Raw genomic sequence first — 22,757 nt, forward strand, 5'->3', positions numbered from 1 at the left:
ACGCATGTTGAGATCTGTGAATGTTCAAATGTTTAACAAGCACAGTTTTACAATATTGGACCAATAGTTTGAACTCAAGGCTGGCAAAATAGCTATTTACTGCCTTTTGTGGAAAATTTCTTGTCCTGTTTGTTGTTTACTATATGTAGCCTACCATAAACATTACTATATGTGATGTCATGATGATAATTCTGCTGACTATTACCTTTTTCCTTCCAAGGACTCTAATGACAATAACCACTATTAAGCTTTGAATTGCCCTTCTAAGTAATACAAAAAATCAAAGCTGATGCCATATTGTTCCACTCCAACGCCTATAAACACTAAACATTCTTCTTGCACTTTAAATGTGACCTTTCTTGTTTATATTTTAAAGGTATACTGTATTAATTTGTGTAAACTTATATTCCTTAATCTCTTGTTTACTATTTCCATTAACTCTTAAGTATTAACTTTTAATGACCATGACATGCTACATGTGATTTAATATTTCACAATGTATTTGAGATCTACTGTCCCAACTTCTGCTACATACCAAACTGAACTAATACTTTTTTTCCTGTACTCTGTCTCCACTGCCTGTGTTCCATAAAGGGGAAGTGTTGTTTTATTCATTGCAAACCATTGTTTATGAGTGAACTGTTACATTTGAATCAACTAGTAAGATGTCATTTTGGCAAAAGTTTTCTAATTCCAAAATCTGTGTGTTATTCATTGTTATAAACTGGGTGGTTCAAGCCCTGAATGCTGATTGGCTGACAGCCGTGGTATATCAGACTGTATACCACGGGTTAGACAAACCATGTCTTTTTACTGCTCTAATTACTTTGGTAAACAGTTTATAATAGCAATAAGGCACGTCAAGGGTTTGTGGTATATGGCCAACTCCGCTTTGCGTGGTGCTTAAGAACAGCCCTTAGCCGTGGTATATTGGCCATATACCACACCCCCTCGGGCCTTATTGCTTATTGAATTGTGGCTGGAAAAGGTAAATAAATAATGCAAGTATTTAAAACGTATGTTATTTGTTGTCATACTTTGTGTGAATATAACTAGTTTAATTTGTTCAGTAGGGAAACCCAAAAGACAAGATTCTGTTCATATTTGAATAGGCACCCAACATTTACAAAAGTACATACTTAATCTATGTCACCTCCGCACCAGCAGGTGTCGACGCCTCCAGAATAGGTAGCTACTGCTCCTTCAACAGCGCAGTTTACGGAACCGGAGGCAGCGTGCACTGTCAATTCGGTTGTCCAGAAAAATCTTCTGGCGAATGCTCGGAATAACGGAACCGGCAGACATGACAGTGTTCTGGATATTATTTGGAATCATCTGCTGCCAGTTTATTACAGTGTCAGCTGATGACATTGTGGTGGCCTGCGGAGGGTTCGTGAAATCCGACGTTGAAATCAACTACTCGCTGATCGAGGTGAGTGCAGAGACGGCCTACTACCTTAGTAGGCGGAGACAGGATATTGCTGGGAGTCTTGAGTGATGAAAAGACAGTTGAGTTTGAATGAAATAACATTAGCCCCAAGGTGGCTAGTAAGATGATCTAGCTAACTCTCTGATTTGCCACACTAATCTCACGAGCCATCTCTGATCTATGTTGCTGGTTTCTCGTGCACAACCATGTCGAAATTCAGAACTTGTTAGATAACTAGTTAACATAGCATTGTACTAACTAGCTATCCTTACAAAACACATCAAACGCAACTTGCAGCTATTTAAATGTTGCAAAATGTATTTCACTGATTTTAAGTCCGTTCTACGTTTAAAACTCCGAGCGAATGTTTACGTAGTTTACGCACTGGCTAGCTAACGTTAGCTAGCTTGCTAAAGTTGACCTGGCTAGTTGCCAGTCCACTTAAACCCCACTGTACTGACGAGGTATTGCACCATCCACACACCATTTACAATAATAGGATTACTGTTTAGTCAAATCATCTCATACTGGACCACCCTCACCCTAATGACTGCCGGTGCAAGTCATTCACGTTCGCTGATTAACTACTTGACCGCAAGAGCCTATAGTACTGTCCAACATGCATCGCATGAAATCATGCTTTTGCCTTTTTGGTTGTGTTTGTGCATTGCTAAATACATCTCGTCTTTCTTGTCTCTCACAGATTAAAGTGTACACCAAACAAGGGTCTTTGAAATATCAGACGGACTGTGCTCCCATCAATGGATACTTTATGATTCCCCTCTATGACAAGGTAATGAATGTATTGATCCGAGTAGGCAGGCGTTTCCGTACGTTTGATACGGTTTAATTTATTCCATTCCAGACATTACAATGAGCCCGTCCTATAGCTTCTCCCACCAGCCTCCTGTGGTATTGATACATATGAAAATGCAATAGTAGGAGTATGGCATTGGTTTGTCTAAACCTCAGACTGTTTCCCTGGTTACTTCATGGATATCAGTCTGAAAGAAGTCGCTGTAAAAAAGACGCAGTAGTCTCTACAAGACAGAATGTTGAATACAATTCTATTTAATCCTACTTTACCAGTTGTCCGTGCTATTGGTCCTTTTGGGGGTATCAGGTGGAGATGGGGTAGCCACAGTAAAGGGCTGTTTACCCCACTTTTTGCGGCAGCGGTTCTGTTGCTTGTATTTCCCACCTCCTGACGCATTTCACGTGATGCACAACGTCAAACAATAGCCGAATGTAGCTTAATGTTGTCGACCAAAGCACAGTTACCTCGCAATCAGCTGAAAGTGCTTGTGAAATTTGCCAGTTGATTGCGTGGGACACAGTTCAGTCTGCTTCGGTTAAACTCGGCATTGTTGACATATTGTGCAGCGTCGCATGTGAATTGAGTCAGCATTGAAAATACAAACCGACATACAGCCCAGCATACTGAAAGTCGGGTTAATAACATTACTCTGGATATTTTGTCTCAGATTACCTCCTTTTTATAGGGACAAAATCAGTGGACAACAGGCAAAGTACGTTCAAATTACGTTTATTCAACAGTTTGACTTGTGATGGGACTGTTAGAGCCTACATTTTAGAGACGAGAGAGGAGTCGTCCACTCTCTGATTCATAGAAGCAATTCTGCTAATATTTGACTCTGTCTTATTCACAGGGAGATTTTGTGTTGAAGATTGAGCCTCCTCTTGGGTGGAGCTTTGGTAAGGATAATTTCATGTGTATTTGTAGCTCTTGTGTATTGCCAGCAGTGCTGTAACATAACACTCTGTCTGTGTTTTTGCAGAGCCCAGCAGTGTGGACCTCTATGTGGATGGGGTCAATGATATCTGCACCAAGGAGCAGGACATCAACTTTGTCTTCACTGGCTTCTCTGTCTCTGGAACGGTGAGAGGAACTCTTCTTCAATAGGCCTTGTGGGGATGGTGCTGGCTAAAATACATTTACATTTGAGTCATTTAGCAGATGCTCTTCTCCAGAGCGACTTACTGGAGCAATTAGGGTTAAGTGTCTTGCTCAAGGGCACATCAACATATTTTTTTTATCTAGTCAGCCTGGGGATTCAAACCAGCGACCTTTCTGTTACTGGCCCAACACGCTTAACCGCTAGACTACGTCCCCCCCCCCCCAAAGACTCAATACATCACTATTTACTGACTAAACAGAATGGCACAGAGATCTGACACTTTTTTTTAAATGGTTGTTTAGTGTTAGTACTTACCGGATATGCAGTATGTGCATTTCTGAAATAATTGTTTACTTTGTTGTGGCGTTAATGTGTTGTGTATGTCCCAGGTGCTAAGTAAAGGCCAACTCCTGGGCCCAGCTGGGGTGGAGATCAGCCTGACCAGGGAGGGAACAGGAGAAAAGCTGCAGACTGTGCTCACTCAGCCTGGAGGAAAGTAAGGGACCGCTCCTCAAACTCATAACAGCGTTGCTTTAAACTACAAGGCAATATAACTACCCCTTACAACACAAACTAACACACTGGCTTTTCTTTCAGTAGTGGCAACTCAAGCCATTCATATCAATGCTAATGCTTTTGTACACATCCGCTGTTGTTTTGTATCAGGACAATATACGTGGGGGTGGTACAAGCACTAGGCTTCTAACACAGACTGTTTTGGGTCATTTCACAGGTACACCTTCTCCAAAGTACTTCCTGGAAGTTATGACATCATTGCTTCTCATCCATCCTGGACCTTGGAGCAGGTGAGTATCTTTCTGCATGGCTCATGATCTCAAGCCATCTCAAAGTGCAGCTGTAGGTGTTATTGGCACAGTTTTAGGTGGATGCAATTGGAACTCAATCCTATTGCACAAGTAATATAAGCAAGCAGAGTAAGAACATAAGTGATTACAGGTAGTGTAAACTATGCAAAAGAATTGGAGAAAAAACGTCCAAATGATTCACAATCATTTTGCGTTGTCTTTCCACAGAGCGCTACGTCAGTGCGTGTGTCCAGTGCCAATGCAGTGGCTGCAGAACATCTGGTGGTGGGAGGGTACGATGTCTCTGGGGAGGTCCGGAGTGATGGGGAGCCCATGAAAAAAGTCACCTTCCTCCTCTACTCTGCCACAGTGAAGAAGGAGGTCAAATATATTTGTATTGAATTGAATGGCAAATTGAAAGAGCGGTGGTGTCCAGTCTGCTGTATTTCTGTACATATTGTGATACACTACAGTGATATTTTATCCTTAATGTTGGCTGTCTATGAAGCTGTCTATGAAGCATACCTCATGAATGGTTAAATTATGATATACAGTGAGGGGGGGGGGAGTATTTGATCCCCTGCTGATTTTGTACGTTTGCCCACTGACAAAGAAATGATTCGTCTATAATTTTAATGGTAGGTTTATTTGAACAGTGAGAGACGAAATAACAACAACAAAAAATCCAGAAAACGCATGTCAAAAATGTTATAAATTGATTTGCATTTTAATGAGGGAAATAAGTATTTGACCCCCTCTCAATCAGAAAGATTTCTGGCTCCCAGGTGTCTTTTATACGGGTAACGTGCTGAGATTAGGAGCACACTCTTAAAGGGAGTGCTCCTAATCTCTGTTTGTTACCTATATAAAATACACCTGTCTACAGAAGCAATCCATTAATAAGATTCCAAACTCTCCACCATGACCAAGACCGAAGAGCTCTCCAAGGATGTCAGGGACAAGATTGTAGACCTACACAAGGCTGGAATGGGCTACAAGACCATCGCCAAGCAGCTTGGTGAGAAGGTTACAACAGTTGGTGCTATTATTCGTAATTGGAAGAAACACAAAATAACTCAATCTCCCTCGGCCCGGGGCTCCATGCAAGATCTCACCTTGTGGAGTTGCAATGATCATGAGAACGGTGAGGAATCAGCCCAGAACTACACAGGAGGATATTGTCAATGATCTCAAGGCAGCTGGGACCATAGTCACCAAAAAAACAATTGGTAACAATACGCCGTGAAGGACTGAAATCCTGCAGCGCCCGCAAGGTCCCCCTGCTCAAGAAAGCAAATATACATGCCTGTCTGAAGTTTGCCAATGAACATCTGAATGATTCCGAGGACAACTGGGTGAAAGTGTTGTGGTCAGATGAGACCAAAATGGAGCTCTTTGGCATCAACTCAACTCGCTGTGTTTGGAGGAGGAGGAATGCTGCCTATGACCCCAAGAACACCATCCCTACCGTCAAATATGGAGGTGGAAACATTATGCTTTGTGGGTGGTTTTATGCTAAGGGGACAGGACAACTTCACCGCATCAAAGGGACTATGGGCGGGGCCATGTACCGTCAAATCTTGGGTGAGAACCTCCTTCCCTCAGCCAGGGCATTGAAAATGGGTCGTGGATGGGTATTCCAGCATGACAATGACCCAAAACACACGGTCAAGGCAACAAAGGAGTGGCTCAAGAAGAAGCACATTAAGGTCCTGGAGTGGCCTAGCCAGTCTCCAGACCTTAATCCCATAGAAAATCTGTAGAGGGAGCTGAAAGTTCGAGTTGCCAAACGTCAGCCTCAACCTTAATGACTTGGAGAAGGTCTGCAAAGAGGAGTGGGACAAAATCCCTCCTGAGATGTGTGCAAACCTGGTGGCCAACTACAAGAAACGTCTGACCTCTGTGATTGCCAACAAGGGTTTTGCCACCAAGTACTAAGTCATTTATTTATTTTATTTTACCTTTATTTAACCAGGTAGGCAAGTTGAGAACAAGTTCTCATTTACAATTGCGACCTGGCCAAGATAAAGCAAAGCAGTTCGACAGATAAAACGACACAGAGTTACACATGGAGTAAAAACAAACATACAGTCAATAATGCAGTATAAACAAGTCTATATACAATGTGAGCAAATGAGGTGAGAAGGGAGGTAAAGGCAAAAAAGGCCATGATGGCAAAGTAAATACAATATAGCAAGTAAAATACTGGAATGGTAGTTTTGCAATGGAAGAATGTGCAAAGTAGAAATAAAAAATAATGGGGTGCAAAGGAGCAAAATAAATAAATTAAAATTAAATACAGTTGGGAAAGAGGTAGTTGTTTGGGCTAAATTATAGGTGGGCTATGTACAGGTGCAGTAATCTGTGAGCTGTCATGTTTTGCAGAGCGGTCAAATACTTATTTCCCTCGTTAAAATGCAAATCAATTTATAAAATTTTGACGTGTTTTTCTGGATTTTTGTTGTTGTTATTCTGTCTCTCAATGTTAAAATAAACCTACCATTTAAAATTATAGACAAATCATTTATTTTGTCAGTGGGCAAAAGTACAAAATCAGCAGTGGATCAAATACTTTTTCCCGTCACTGTAGTAACCCAGACGGATACATACAGTTTTTACTCAAAACGGGAATTTCAAGTTTCAGATATATGTAATACTTATCTTGCATCCAGGCTGTATCACAACCGGCCGTGATGGGGAGTCCCATAGGGCGGCGCACAATTGGCCCAGAGTCGTCCGGTGTTGGCCGTCATTGTAAATAAGAATTTGACTTGCCTAGTTAAATTTGAAATGTATAAAATTCCCTCTAATATGTGTATTTCTTGTGTTTCCTAGGACGTCAGTGGCTGTGACACAGCCCCAGTGGATGGAGCCGAGTCTGGAGATGACTCCCTGGTCTACCAGTGTAGCGCCCTGTCCCAAGAGGACGGCATCTTCTCCTTCCCCTCACTGGCCAGCGGAGACTACACTGTGGTAAGATGGCCACCACAACACACTCATGTTGTTCACACTGCACTTATCTCATGGCAAATTAGCCCTGGGCTAAGAAAATGCTCTGTGAAAAGGCCTTTTGAAGACTACTTATTCAGCACATATCCCTCCCAATTAATGTGTGTTGCTGAAATAGTGCTGTTGGTGTTCTTAGGTTGTCTTTAATGTGTAAAATATCCTTGGGATCTGAAAGGCTCTGTTCAAAAATCTGGAGGGCTCTATACAGGTTCTATATAAAAATAATGTATTATGTACTTAGTCTGGTTTCTTGTCCTTCACTTTGACTATGTTGGACTAATTTGTCTGTGTTTCAGATTCCCTTCTACAGGGGAGAGAGGATCACATTTGACGTGGCACCTTCCAGAATGGACTTCAGGGTGGAGCACAACAGCTTGAAGCTGGAGGTAAGTTTACAGTGCTCCAGCTTCCTGCTTGGCTGCTACTTATGGGTTAAAATTGTACAGAATTGGCCTTTGTCATGTGATTAACAGAGGTTATGGTACTGTACATGACTCTGGAGGTGTCGTGTTTTGTGTTTCTCTCTCTCTGTAGCCCATCTTCCGTGTCATGGGTTTCTCTGTGACCGGCAGGGTTCTCAACAGCCTGGAGGGGGACGGGGTACCTGACGCCACGGTAACCCTCAACAACCAGATCAAAGGTAACCATAGTGACATCCACCACCCCATTTCACTTCTATTATCTGTGTTCAAATTCGGAGGAGAAATATCAGAGATGACATTGTTTGATTAACGTGGAGACATGCTATGTTCATTTGCGTTGGGATTGTCCTTCTGCCGAACCCTTTCTTCCTCTCTCCCTTTTCCTCCCTCTCTTTCTTCCTTTCTAACAGTTCTGACCAAAGAGGACGGCTCCTACCGCCTGGAGAATATGACCACCGGTACCTACACCCTCCGCACGCACAAGGACCTCATGTTTTTTGAGCCAATCACAGTGAAGATAGCTCCCAACACGCCTCAACTCCCTGACATCATCACTGCTGGGTGAGTTTCGACTTTCAATGTGTCCTATTGATGCCCCCATCTATAATCATAACATGCATCTGACATAACAGCTACGTGGTTGTTTTGTTGAAGCATTATAAATTATAAATGTCATTCTCATCCCCCTCTCCAGGTTCAGCGTGTGTGGTCAGATCGCTATCACCCGTCTGCCAGAGAGCCTGAAGCAGCAGGGGCGTTACAAGGTGACCCTCACTCCCCTGGGACAGGACAACACCGCCACCCTCACCACCGACTCAGACCAGCAGGGGGCCTTCTGCTTCCATGCCAAACCTGGAGACTACAGTGTTACCGTACGTTACAGAAATACAGCTTGTTCTGACTATGAGATGAATTGTCTGTATTTTGGTGGCTTTGGTTGTATTGAGCGAAGTTGCCCTTAGTCCCTTATCTAGGATCAGCTTAGCTGCTCTGAATCATATCCCTATAAGGGTGAAGAAAGCATACTAAAGTGATCTATGATCAGTGTCTATGGGCAACTTCATCCTACTTCCAGTCCTATTTACGTGAGATCAGCTCTTAGCGATGTTACCCTCAAAATACAACGAAACAGGATTTTTCCATTTACCTTGGCTGTAATTAGGCTAACGTTTCATCCTGTCTTCCATCCTTCTCTGCAGGTGTCTCTTTCTGAGGCGGAGGTGAAGGCTGGCCTGGCCCTGCAGCCTGCTGCTCTGGAGGTCTCCCTGGTGGACAGGCCCCTCTCCGACCTCCTCTTCACCCAGTTCATGGCCTCCGTCTCGGGCAGGGTCTACTGTCTGGGTACGCCTGCCCTGGAGTTCTCTCCCATTAGTCTATGACACACTCTGTACATTTCCTGTTTAGATGTCAATTAGGAATAATTCAAGGTTAACAATAACCCCTTAGGGAGAAGTAACTCCTATTCAACAGGGAACAGAGTAGGGCGCATTTTCTGTTGAATGAAGACCGTCATGGTTAAAAGTGCTTTTCTATTAGACAGACTGAGTGTGTTTTGATGCCTAACTGGGTCATTGTCAGGACAAACGCTGAAAACAGTCAATCTGAATATTCTTATTAGTCCTAGCATTCTCGTTAGAAAGCTAATCATTTTCACGGCTTTGCCACTTTGAATAACCTTTGACCTCTTGGCCCCCAGCGAACTGTGATGACCTGTCGGTGACCCTGCAGCCGGTGAGTCGTCAGGGGGAGAGGCGGAGCGTGCTCCTCTCGGGGAGCGGTGACACCATGGAAATCTCCTTCGACCACGTCCTGCCTGGCAAATACAAAGGTACGGACCTCCTGGGTCGTGTTCATTGGGGAAAAGGGTATTTAAAAATAATAATACAAATAAATTGTTGCTATGGAAAATGATGGACATGATCTTTTTAGTAGCTCCTTGTTTTTTCTGTTATGTGTCTACTGAACAAGTAAGTATGTTATAGGATGGTCAATGTTGTCGGAGAAGAAATCCATACACTAAAGCCAGGCTGTACTCCAGTCTCTCAGGCTAGGTTATGTATGTCTGACACTCTGCTCTCCTCCCTCCCAGTGAGTATCTCCCATGAGGAGTGGTGCTGGAAGCTCAAGTCAGTGGAGGTGGAGGTGCTGGACTCTGACGTGCTGGGAGTAGAGCTCAGACAAATAGGCTACATCCTCCGCTGCTCCCTGTCCCACGCCATCACCCTGGTCAGTAGTAACACAGGGGAGGGCTGTTTGTAGGGGACAGAGAGCGTGTGTCTTTAGGTTTGTTCATATGTGTAGTTGTGTGCATGCGTACTGTTATGTGTTCCTGCGTGTATTTCTGTTTATGCTTGTTATACACTACACGGCTGAAAGTATGTATTTGGACACCCCGTAAATCAGTGGATTTGGCTATTTCAGGCATACCCGTTGCTGACCGGTGTATAAAATCGAGCACCCAGCCATGCAGTCTCCATAGACAAACATTGGCCTTATTGAAGAGCTCAGTGACTTTCAACGTGGCACAAGTCAGTTATTCCAAATCTGTCCTGCTAGAGCTGCCCTGGTCAACTGTAACCTGTTGACCACACCGCCCACGTCGTGTGTGTTTCAAAATAGATGTACACGTTATTCAATCAATGCACCCACGCTGCTTGCGTGCGTCAACGAGCGTCTTCATAGCCAGGCGCTAAAATAGAACTTGGTTCTTTTTGTGAAGCTTGACGTGCTGCAAGTCCCGCCTCTCCCATCTCCTCATTGGTTTTTAGGAGCATATACCAAATGTGGGTGATTGAAAGACAAACTGAGGTCCACAGTCCAGTTGGTGGTGTAATGCACCTTAAAGTTGATTGCCAGCCGCTATATATAAAGTCCGAAGAAGAAGAAGCCTGAGGAGATCGGTTTACCCTTTTATCTGTGGATTAATTGTCGGAGTAGATGACCTTGTGCGTTTCAAGTAAAATTACAAACCAATGTTTATATCCAAGGAGAAATGAGCTAGCAACAGCAAGCTAGCTAACTAAATTGCCGTGAATGTTTTGTGTGTTTCGACCTGTCCCCAAATGAATATAGTTGGTTCAGAGTTTGTTTTGATATTTCAACCTGCATATGCTTATCGTGTCTGGTGTGGATGGACAAAATCAACATGCGTGCGCGTGGTCTAGTCCACATGAAAATCCTGTTATTGTGAAGTGGAAATGTCTAGGAGCAACAACTGCTCAGACACGAAGTGGTAGGCCACACAAGCTCACAGAACGAGACCGCAGAGTCCTGATGCGCGTAGCCCTTTTAAATCTGTCCTCTGTTTAAGCACTCACTACCGAGTTCCAAACTGCCTCTGGAAGCAACGTCAGCACAATAAAATGTTCATCGGGAGCGTCATGAAATGGGTTTCCATTGCCGAGCAGCCGCACACAATCCTAAGATCTCCATGTGCAATGACAAGAGTTGACTGGAGGGGTGTAAAGCTCCCCACAATTGGCCTTTGGAGCAGGGGAAACGCGTTCTCTGGAGCAATTAATCATGCTTCACCATCTGGCAGTTCGACGGATGAATCTGGGTTTGGTGGATGCCATGAGAACGCTACCAGCCCCAATGCATAGCGCCAACTGTACATTTTGGTGGAGGAGGAATAATTGTCTGGGGCTGTTTTTGATGTTTTGGGCTAGGCCCCTTAATTCCAGTGAAGGGAAATGTTAATGCTTCAGCATACAAAAACATTCTAGACAATTCTGTCCTTCCAACTTTGTGGCAACAGTTTGCACAAATCGAGGTCCATACAGAAATGGTTTGGCGAGATCGGTGTGGAAGAACTTGACAGCCTGCACAGAGCCCTGACCTCAACCCCATCAAACACCTTTGGGATGAATTGGAACGCTAACTGGCTACCAGGTCTAATCGCCCAACATCAGTGCCCGACCTCACTAATGCTCTTGTGGCTGATTGGAAGCAAGTCCAGCAGCAATGTTCCAACATCTAGTGGAAAGCCTTCCCAGGAGAGTGGAGGCTGTTGTGGCAGCAAAGGGAGGACCAACTCCATATTAATGCTCATATTAATGCCCATTTTGGAATGAGATGTTCGACGAGCAGCTGTGCACATACTGTTGGACAGCTGCTCTGATAAGAAAGAGTATGAGTGAATAGTTCGAGCATAATGGTTCTTAAATAGCTTGTACGTTATTTTACATAATCGTGGTTGATGGTGTGAAAGTCTAAATGAGTGTCTATGTATCTTGGCAGGAGTTCTTTCAGGACGGCAGCAAGCCTGAGAACGTTGGCGTCTATAACCTCTCCAAGGGGGTCAACCGCTTCTGTCTCTCCAAGCCTGGTGGGAGAAACTCCTCTTCTTTTCACTTGTCTTCGATTCTCTTCAATATCCTTACTGAAAGACCTCTCTTTGGAAAATAAAATGTGTCTTTATGAGACTAACCTAGGGTAATATAGGTTACCAGTAGATACATGAGTCAAATAAATGTGTGTATATATATATATAATGCTTATTAATCATCTAATCTTGCCTTTGCCAGGTTTGTACAAAGTGACTCCTCGATCTTGCCACCAATTCGAACAGGACTATTATACCTACGACACGTAAGGGTGTTCTATTGGGTCCATTTCTATGTTTTCCTTTTAAATAGCCCCACCAAAGTGAATGACTCTACTTGTCTAAATGTCTCCTTCAGGTCAGCCCCCACTATCCTGACCCTGACTGCGGTGAGACATCACATGACTGGCCTAATCACCACTGATAAGATCCTGGATGTCACGGTCACCATCAAGTTAGTCCCCGTCATCTCCAAAAAGTTGGAGATTTACATGCATTTCCAGAATTAGCGTTTAAGCATGAAATTACTTGATTGTTTTTCTAAATGTGACAACAACAACAAAAAAGATTATCACGGTGTTCCTCCTGTAGGTCGTCCATAGTCTAACCTAAACACTGTTTGTGTCTTCCATCAGATCCTCCATAGAGTCTGAGCCAGCTCTGGTCCTAGGCCCTCTGAGAAGCCTGGAGGAGCAGAGACAGGAGCAGCAGCTGCAGGAGATCGAGCTGCGGCGCCAGGAGAGGGAGAGACGCGCCCAAGAGGCTGAGGATGGAGGTGACAGCCAGCCCCCCATCCAAGAGAGAGCTGATGAGCTCACTAGCCCCTTTCACTACGAATTTTCTTACTGGGCCAGGGCTGGGGAGAGGATCACTGTGACTCCCTCCTCCAAGGAGCTGCTCTTCTATCCGCCGGAGATTGAGGCTACTATCACTGGAGGTCGGAGTTCACTTCCTTGTTATCCTCTTCTTTTGTGTTATGTTATTGTGTGTGTGTGTGTTTGGTCTGTGGTGTCTGTCTGCATATCTCTCTGTGTAGTGGAAATTCTAAACAAAGGGGAAAGAGACTGTAGATTCTTCAAACAACAATTATATTTAATACGATTTGCAAAAAATGGATCAGTCAACAATCCACACAACAGTGCAGTGCTAAAAGCCTAACGAACAGAGTTGGCTCTTCACTTTTATAGAAAGTACAACCTTTTGTCTACATGGCAGTTTAGCAGATGTGTGTAAACAGGGGCGGAACATAGTGTGTACAAGGCGATTGGTTTGTCTTTGCAGATTTTAAGATGGCTCGAGGTTGATAGCTCGAGGGCTCAACTGTCTAACTGCATTTATCACAGCTCACAGATAGTAAAAACACAGGATGTCTCACATGCTGGGGTCACACCCAAACGGATTTTTGCTATACGGGGCGGCAGGGTAGCCTAGTGGTTAGAGCGTTGGACTAGTAACCGGAAGATTGCAAGTTCAAACCCCCAAGCTGACATGGTATCTGTCGTTCTGCCCCTGAACAGGCAGAAACCCACTGTTCCTAGGCCGTCTGTCATTGAAAATAAGAATTTGTTCTTAACCGACTTGCCTAGTTAAATATGGAAAATGACTGAGTCACACAAAGACACATTTGTATCGGGTTAGAAGAAAAAAACACTTAAGAGAATTGTCTCTTGCTATATGTTAAGTAGTATCACACGGGATAGCCTAACTCATTTAGTAATTTTCCACCACAGGTGTATAACCTGTTTTTGTCTCTACATTTATATATGGTAACTCCCTATTCTCGGCCCCTACCGGAACCCATCCACAGAGATCTGACCAGGGCGTGTGGTGGACATCACCGGCCATGAAGCTCTGTCTGTGTCCAGCAGTAATCTATAAACCTTCTCTTATTCTGTCCCCTTCTCACAGAGTCTTGTCCAGGGCGTGTGGTGGACATCGCGGGGCGCGCTGGTCTGTTCCTGGAGGGCCAAGTGACTCCAGAACTGCAGGGGGTGGAGATCTCCATCACCGAGAGAGGAGCCAAGGCCCCCCTCGTCACCGTCGCCACCAACGAGAACGGGGCTTACAGGTATACATGACTATCCCCTAACCATAACCTCGGTCACTGCTGTGTTAGCCGTAAGGCTAGCATGGCCTACTCATCCTTGCCCAAGGCATCAGGCAAAACATCTTGCAAGCTGGGGTTTCTTGTTCAAATCATGCTCTTGTTGTTGTTTTTAACAATACATTTGACCACTTTGCGTCTTAATCTAGTCACTTGAAATGTCCACCATGTTACATATTTGTTGCTTTAGATTAGCTTCAGGCAGGTTTTCTCATGGTGTTTGGTAAATGCTCCTTGATTGTGACATTTTTCGGAAACGTACAGTAATACAAGTCAATCTAAATGACTCTCTAATGGTTGTTTCTCCCTCCCCAGTGTTGGTCCCCTGCACAGTGACCGTCACTATGACGTCAGTGCCAGTAAGGAGGGCTTCATCCTCAGCACTGTAGAGGGAACCCAGGGAGACTTCAAGGCCTTCGCCCTGGCTGGAGTCACCTTCAAGGTACAGAACACATACTACTAGCGAGCTCAGTGGAAAGAACAGGCCATTTATTAGCTTTTGTCTTGTTGGCAAAACAGTTTTTTGTTTAATTAGTAACATTATCCCTCCTTCGGTAGGGTGAGGGTTGTTTTAATAAATACTTGATGAGTCTGTTCTGCGAATGTATTGCCATTCAACAGTGTTCTTTTGGAATTTTGCCTTGGTGTCGAACTGCAACTTAAATATAGTTTTGGCTGCGGCAGTGTTTGTATAGTCTTATACAGTGTGTTCATTGTCATATCTCCTATCTTTCTCTGTGTGTCCTAGATCAAGTCAGAGGATGGTCACGCTCTGTCTGGAGTCCTGCTGTCTCTCAGTGGAGGATCGTTCAGATCCAACCTGCTCACCCAGGACACTGGTGTCCTCACCTTCAACAACTTGGCAAGGACCTTGATGTTGACTGAACTCAACACCTACTTCATCCCTGTATTATCCTCCTCCTGAATGATTGACTATTAAACACACCGGGCTACTAGGTGGAAGTCTATATTCTGTGTGATGTGAACTGGTGCTGATTGGATTGGTGCAGCAACACTGCAGGGGGCATTTATTGGTTGCATCTCATCTGTTCTTCCCTTCTATCCCTCCCCTCAGAGCCCAGGCCAGTACTACTTCAAGCCCATGATGAAGGAGTTCAGGTTTGAGCCAGCCTCTCAGATGATCACCGTCGAGGAGGGACAGAACCTCAGCATCGACATCACCGGATTCAAAACCGCATACAGGTACTAGAAACGGGCCAATCAAATCAATCTTTATCTATGTAGCACTTTTCATAGAAAGTGAGTGAAACCCAATGAGCTTTAAACTAACTGCAAAAATGTACTAAACAAGGCAGAATGATGTTCAATTCCCCCCCCCAGCCATCACTAGCCACTTCTTTTTATTGTAACAAATCTTATTCAGGCCTGTTCTTGCTGACTTACTTGACAAGGAGCTTAACAGTCCCATCCCCAAATGGCGGTATGTGTAATTATTTGTCTGTCCTATCGATCCCCAAAATGGCTGGTTTCCTGCTTCCTATCCAGCTGCTATGGGGCAGTTCAGTCCCTGAGTGGAGATGCTGAGAGGGATGTGTCAGTGGAGGCAGTGGGACAGGCAGAGTGTAGTATTTACAGCGAGGACACAGTCACTGACGAGGAGGGACGCTTCAGGCTCAGGGGCCTGCTGGTGAGTCGGGCCTTTTTGAGGCTTCATAAGGGCTACATAAAGCAGTTATAAAGCCTGTATACAAGCACATAAAGTAGTTATGAAGCTGACGTAACGTTACAACACATTTGTAAGAGTTACTTTGTGCAGAATGGGTAATTGCGTTTGATACCCCCAAACACTGCTGTTGCAATTGCTAATAGCTCTGCTATTATTTTTGTGTTGCTAACTTTGAGCTTCTCTCACAGCCTGGCTGTAGATACCTGATCCAGCTGAGAGCACAGGGCAACGACCACATCGAAAGAGCCCTCCCTCAGCACCGCTCCATAGAGGTTGGGAGCACCGACATCGTGGGAGTCAACATCATCGCCTTCAGGCAGATCAACCAGTTTGACCTGAGTGGGAACATCATCACCTCATCAGAACACCTACCCACCCTCTCTGTAAGATCCCCTCACTACAATACCCATAAAACCTCACCAGAACACCTGCCCACCCTCTCTGTAAGATCCCCTCACTACAATACCCTTAAACCCTCACCAGAACACCTGCCCACCCTCTCTGTAAGATCCCCTCACTACAATACCCATAAAACCTCACCAGAACACCTGCCCACCCTCTCTGTAAGGTCCCCTCACTACAATACCCGTAAGAGGACTAATGCTAAAATGTGTTATATCCATCTAGAGTCCTCTATTTAATTCTATGGCTCCATATAATTGTATTTCTCCTCCTGTCCCGTGCAGGTGAAGCTGTATAAGAGTGACAACCTTGACAACCCCATCAACAGTGTGTCTTTGGGACAGTCCCTCTTCTTTCACTTCCCGCCTCTGGACAGGGATGGAGAGGTATGGATGTGCTATTAGTATGTAAGGTGGTATAAGGCGGGCTAGAAATGTGTGTAGCTGATAGCCAAGGAAGCATCATTACTGCCTTCCTGAGACCTGAAGCACTGCTGTACCCAACCCAGAAATGGCTCTTCTGGGTTGTGGTATTACTTAAATCAAATCACAACTTATTTAAGTTGTATTTAACAAAGTCGTAATACACTTCCCAGAAACGAAAAGAAATCTAAATAATAACAATATTTTATCAATTAAAGCAGAAGACAACAGAGAAATCCGAGAACAAAATTAATCTGTTTATTTTGGGATTGTCAGTTTAACAATGTACAACATATAGAAATACATTTTCTTAATTAAGTTGTCGTTTTTTCAAGATATAATAGTCAGTGTGTTTTCGGGCTGCCTTTGTCAAAAAAAATGACAAGTACTTTTCAGGATGGAAAAATGTTTTCGGTCTAAAATGTTGGTTGGTGAACGAACCATTGGTTCCGGCCCCCCCGAACCCACCACCTACGCCCCATTTTGATCCAGAAAAAAATAACTGTTAATTACTTACATTGACTTCTATACTACAGATGGCAAACTTAACTACTGTGTCTTTACAAACCAATCACAAGCATATTATGGTTTAACTATACTGAACTAAATATAACATGTAAAGTGTTGGTCCCGTGTTTCATGACCTGAAGTAATAGAGAGCCCAAAATGTTCCCATACGCACAAATAGCTCATTTAGTTCAATTTCTTTGCACAAATGTATTTCTATCCCGGTTGGTGAACATTTCTCCTTTTGCCAAGATAATCCATCCACCTGACAGGTGTGGCATATCAAGAAGCTGATTAAACAGCATGATAATTAGATGTGTGTGTTTGAGAGAAAAAGGAAGGAAGGAAGAAGTTGTGTGGACTTTACATGTTAAAGTAGACACTGGTGTTATGGTATTAATAATCCACTTTCTCACAAATCCCTAGATATTTCACGTCACACCCAAAGTCATTCCATGCCTTTAGAGGAACATGTTGTACGCCTCATAGCACAGTCCCAACTTCTGAATCCAGCAACTAACTTTCAGAAAATTACACTGCTCACATCTATCACACTTATACAGTGTTAGTTTCATCAGCTGTTGTACAATATGATAGAAAACAGGATTTTGACAGCACTGGGCCTTTTAATGGTTGCTATTCGCCTGATAATAGAAAGTAGTGTATAGGTTTATCCAGAGGTTCTGGGTCAGTGGAATTAACATTAGAGGATGTTGTCATCACCATAAATATACTTTTTTGTTGTGTGTCCTCCCCCCCAATACAGACCTATGTGTTGATGCTGCACTCCACACTGTCTCGCTCCCAGTACGACTTCTCTCTGCCCCAAGTCTCCTTCACCTCTACAGGCTACCATAAGCACATCACTTTGACCTTCAACCCCAATGTAAGTACACAGTACCTACTCCGCCAGGGCTGAATCCTCCGGCTAGAAGTTCTCCGCAGCCACAGATCTAAGATCAGCTTATCCTGTCCACATTCTAACCTTATCCATTTATGTGGGAAAGCACAAAACAGATCAGCGTCTACAGGCAACTTCATCCTAGTTCATCCTACAACTAATGTAATACATTTAGAATATTCTCATTACAGTGATAAAACAGAAGTCTGCATTGTGTGTCTTCTGAATAATGAATGAGAACCCAATGTGATGTTCTTCATCACAGCGTAAAGTTCCTGACCAGGACGTAGCCCAGGGCTCCTACATAGCTCTACCCCTCACTCTACTGCTCCTGCTGGCAGCCTACAACCATGAGAAGGTACACTGCCTCCACTCCTATTGCATAGCCATGTATCATGTATCCAATGTACTGTAATTGAGTGGTCTGGTAAATGTTCAAGCAGACCTCCTATTACCTTTGTATTATGGCATAAGTGTGTGTGTGTTTATTTATTTATTTATTTATATATAACTCCCTGTCTCTCCCCAGGTGATCCCCCTGCTGCTGCAGCTGGTGAGCCGTCTGCAGGGGGTGCGTAGCCTGAGCCAGGCCGGTGGGGACAACGCTGCCCTGGACGAGGCCAAACGCCAGGCCAAGAGACAGAAGACACGACGCACATGATCCACAGACCTAACATCTAGCATGTAAACTACCCCAACAGGAACCACAGACATGTTGTGTCTGAAATGGCACCCTGTTCCATGTATAGTGCACTACTTTTGACCAGAACCCTATGATAGTAGTGCACTATGTAGGGGATAGGGCCATTTCAGTCGCAGCCATACTGTACCATAGCATACTTTACCGTACAATACCCCATAGCCAACCAGGCTCTATGGACTGATGTTACCAGCATGGGTTCTATGGAAGGGTCTATGGAAGACTGGCTGTGTAGTTCTGTTCTGTGGGACTCCTTGGTCGATATGTATATGAGCCACTATTGCTTTTTAGTTTTTTTTACATTTGTAATGAATGAATTGAGAAAAGAAAAAAACCCACTATGGAGGTCTTAATAAGGGAGGTGGTTATGTCAATGTGGGTTCTGGGGATTTTGGGGTTCAGGGTCACGCTTTGTGGTAACGATGCATCATGAAAGCTTTATAGCTCGTTATAAAAGTGACAAACTGTTCATGACGAGTAATTTACTATGATGTGCAGTGACATTCATTTGAATCACATCCAATTCAGCCAACTGTTCAAGTCACTGCATGTGTCATAAGGAGGGCCAGGAGTTTTTTTTTCCTGAACACATGACCTGACCAGATGTTGGCCTATAAATGGTTCCTGGTCAGATCACATGGTCTGAATAAACTCCTGGCCTTAGTATGGAATGGTTTGTCATAATGGTCAGGAATTGTTATGTCATGTTTCTATAATGGGTTCTACAGGCTGTGGTAGTTTGAAGCATGGTGGATTTTATGTGTTGGTGTGTCCGTTTGCTCAGGGAGAGAGGGTGGTTTGAGGGTGGGGGGGGGTCTAAGGGTTTGAAAGGGTTAGGGTTAATCATTACAGTAACAAGATAAGAAATTAAGATTTCAGGTAGGGAGCTGTAGGGGTATAACTATGTTAGTGATAATTATTAATTTATTAACATTTATCTGATGTGAATGATGAGCAGTTTGGAAGCAAATGTATTTTACGGTGTTTGATTTTTTGAGAAAATAAACGTTCTGATTTCAAAGTATGCAAGCTATCTGAAGGCAAAGGCAACCAAGTGTAAATGTATCAGACAAGTATCTACTACGTACGAGGATAGATTTTCTCAACAAATTCTGTGACGAATCCCAACTTTCACTTTAGAAGTCAAATTTGTACAGGTTTTCCCATTGACATCATTGCATGACTAAGGGAAAACTCACTTGTAAGTTTAGGATTTGCAGTACAATGTTTGTCTTGACCTCACGTTGCCTTAAGCTAAAATAAAATATTTGATCATCTTAAATAATTACTGAAGAAAATGTAATTGGTTCATCCAAGTTTCTCCTCATGTGGTAATATTAATGCTGAATGTGAAATGGAACCACCTGAATCAATCTCTTGTTGTACATGGTACGCTATTCTTCTGTTCTTCTTAGTTAGTTATGGACAATTTTTTAAAAGAAAAAGATGAACAGGCCAATGGCTATTTACTGAGTTGAAACAAATTCCAATTAGGTTATGGTTGCCGGAGAGAGTCGGGTTGAAGAGTCTGATCTGTGTGAAATTAATGATAAATCAAATCTGACATGGGAAAATATGCTCCTGTTTGGCTCAGTTGGTAGAGCTGTGTGCAACTGTCCTGGGTTCGAGTCCTCCTGGAGCCATGCAACAAATGTATGTGGCTTTGGACAGAAGCGACTGCTAACGGATAGAGCGTTGGGCCACTAACCAAAAGGTTGCTGGGTCGAATACCCTAGCTGACAAGATGAAAAATCTGTGCCCTTAAGCAAGGTACTTAACCCTAATTTGCCTCGGGGGTGCCGTACTACTGTAGCTGACCCTGTAAAACGACACATTTCACTGCACCTACCAAATTGTTGTATACCCTGAGTGTACAAAACATCAGGAACGTCTTCCTAATATTAAGTTGCACCCCCTTTTTCCCTCAGAACAGCCCCAATGTTGTCGTAGAATGGACTCTTAAAGGTGTCAAGTGTTCTACAGGGATGCTGGCCCATGTTGACTCCAATGCTTCCCACAGTTGTATCAAGTTGGCTGGATATCCCTTGGGTGGTGGAACCATTCTTGATACACATGAGAAACAGTTGAGTGTGAAACCAGCTGCGTTGCTGTTCTTGACTCAAACTGGTAGCTTGGTACCTACTACCATACCCCGTTCAAAGGCACTTAAATCTTTTGTCTTACCCATTCACCCTCTGAATGACACATGCAATCCATGTCTCAATTGTCTCGAGGCTTAAAAATCCTGAATTAACCCGTTTCCTCTTTTACTACACTGATTGAAGTGGATTTAACAAGTGACATCAATAATAGATCATAGCTTTCACCTGGTCAGTCTGTCATGGAAAGATGTTCCTAATGCTTGTACACTCTGTGTGTATAGACGTTGTGTTGTGGTGGTGTTGTGTCATGACCATGTCTCCGGGGGGCAGTGTTGGGTAAGGAAACGATTGATTGATACAGTCAAGGCTTCTTTTCTACAGTATGAGAATCATGTCCTACTCACTGTTTATCATCTATGCATAGTCACTTTACCCGTAACTACATGTACATATTACCTCAAATACCTTGACTAATCCGTACCACCGGACATTGACTCGGTGCCGATACCCCTTGTATATAGCCTCATTTATGTTTGTTTTCTTACTTTAGTTTATTTAGCAAATATTTTCTTAGTCTTCATTCTTGGTTAAGGGCTTTTAAATAAGCATTGTACGGTAAGGCTGTTGTATTCGGCGCATGTGACAAATCAAATTTGATTCAATCAATACACCCTGTCACTACAAAGATGCAGGCGTCCTTCCTAACTCAGTTGACAGAGAGGAGGGAAACCACTCAGGGATTTCACCATGATACCAATGGTGATTTTAAACCAGTTACAAAATTTAATGGCTGTGATAGGAGAAAACTGAGGATGGATCAACAACATTGAAGTTACTCTACAATACTAACCTAAATGACAGAGTGAAAAGAACAGGTACAGCATGTGTTCGTTCCATCCCCACCATGACCAGCCTTATCCCTGGCCCCTGCACTGTTGACCTCTCCCTCAAGCTTACAGCTTCCCCACTGAGGGTAGAGCTGATAGCCCTCAGCCAGACATGGCTTCAAATAGCATCCAAAATGTTTCAAATGCTGTCGAAGCTTTGCCCGGCCCAATGAAACCAATGGAATAGCCCCAGAAGTGCAAACCCTGCCCATCTGTCATTCCAGGCAGGCTGGAGCAAATGCTAAGTCAAAGTACATCAATAATTTTGAATACTATTTGGACCCAGGTCTGTCTGATGGTCCTCAGCCTGTGAAAATGATGGCTGGTGTCTGAGAGCTCTCTCATTGCTCCACTCCGTCCCAGTCTACATTCCAAATGACATCCTATTCCCGATATAGTACACTACTTTTGATCAAAACCCATAGTCTTGCCCATAGGGCATTGGTCAAAATAATGCAATATGTAGGGAACAGGTTTCCATTTGGGATGTAACTCTAGTCTGCAGGGCTGTAATGGTTTGGTGGATTAAACTGCTCTCCTCTCTGGACTACTGTAATTCCCCTCTGAAATACAGCCTATTAGTCACCGTGGGAACCTCCACTACCTCTCTGTCCGTCTGTGTCTCAACTGACATCATATTCCCTTTATAGTACACTACTTTTGACCCAGGGCCATAGGGTTCTGGTCAAAAGTAGTGCACTAAATAGGTAATAGGCTGCTTTTGGGGGCGCAGACTCTGTCTGTGTCAGAGCAGGAGAGAAGATACAAACCATCCCTGGTAGTGCTGAGAGGAAGCATGCTGGTGGGAGCGGTGGGATCTGGTGATGTCATCGTGTCATGTAATTCTGCAGCAGTCCAGAGTAGGACACGAGCTAAACACTGTTTCAATTCTGCTATGGTTTTTGTTACTTTAATTAACTATCAAATATCCTCGATGGAAAATTGCATGTTGTATCTGTTTACCTATTTCATGTTCATGCATTTATAGTGCTGAGAGGAAGCATGTTGGTGGGAGAGATGGGATCCGATGACGTCAGCGTGCCATGGAAGTGCACTTCTGTTCTGCACAGTGTGGTTTTATTACTCTGATTAAGCTATCAAATAGTCTGGGTGGATATCGACACTGCGTATTAAAG

General features: G+C 43.7%; 1 protein-coding gene across 1 annotated transcript in view; it reads left to right on the forward strand.

The window, feature by feature from the left end:
• Positions 1 to 19,918, forward strand: part of LOC109887418 (nodal modulator 1) — a 31,282-nt gene extending 11,364 nt beyond the window's left edge. The window contains 30 exon segments of the mRNA XM_031831834.1: positions 1,193 to 1,271; positions 1,274 to 1,432; positions 2,133 to 2,222; positions 3,100 to 3,145; positions 3,229 to 3,329; positions 3,738 to 3,844; positions 4,082 to 4,154; positions 4,383 to 4,535; positions 6,990 to 7,127; positions 7,460 to 7,549; positions 7,698 to 7,803; positions 7,996 to 8,146; positions 8,280 to 8,457; positions 8,785 to 8,926; positions 9,282 to 9,413; positions 9,675 to 9,811; positions 11,825 to 11,912; positions 12,112 to 12,175; positions 12,268 to 12,363; positions 12,545 to 12,846; positions 13,818 to 13,977; positions 14,329 to 14,455; positions 14,762 to 14,875; positions 15,089 to 15,216; positions 15,520 to 15,661; positions 15,889 to 16,083; positions 16,387 to 16,488; positions 17,798 to 17,917; positions 18,198 to 18,290; positions 18,462 to 19,918. Of these exon segments, the coding sequence (XP_031687694.1) occupies positions 1,193 to 1,271; positions 1,274 to 1,432; positions 2,133 to 2,222; positions 3,100 to 3,145; positions 3,229 to 3,329; positions 3,738 to 3,844; positions 4,082 to 4,154; positions 4,383 to 4,535; positions 6,990 to 7,127; positions 7,460 to 7,549; positions 7,698 to 7,803; positions 7,996 to 8,146; positions 8,280 to 8,457; positions 8,785 to 8,926; positions 9,282 to 9,413; positions 9,675 to 9,811; positions 11,825 to 11,912; positions 12,112 to 12,175; positions 12,268 to 12,363; positions 12,545 to 12,846; positions 13,818 to 13,977; positions 14,329 to 14,455; positions 14,762 to 14,875; positions 15,089 to 15,216; positions 15,520 to 15,661; positions 15,889 to 16,083; positions 16,387 to 16,488; positions 17,798 to 17,917; positions 18,198 to 18,290; positions 18,462 to 18,593 (3,745 nt within the window). The 3' untranslated portion in view covers positions 18,594 to 19,918.
• The last annotated feature ends 2,839 nt before the right edge of the window (positions 19,919 to 22,757 follow it).

The sequence above is a fragment of the Oncorhynchus kisutch genome, linkage group LG1 (genome assembly GCF_002021735.2).
Source record: "Oncorhynchus kisutch isolate 150728-3 linkage group LG1, Okis_V2, whole genome shotgun sequence".
Classification (NCBI taxonomy): Eukaryota; Metazoa; Chordata; class Actinopteri; order Salmoniformes; family Salmonidae; genus Oncorhynchus; species Oncorhynchus kisutch.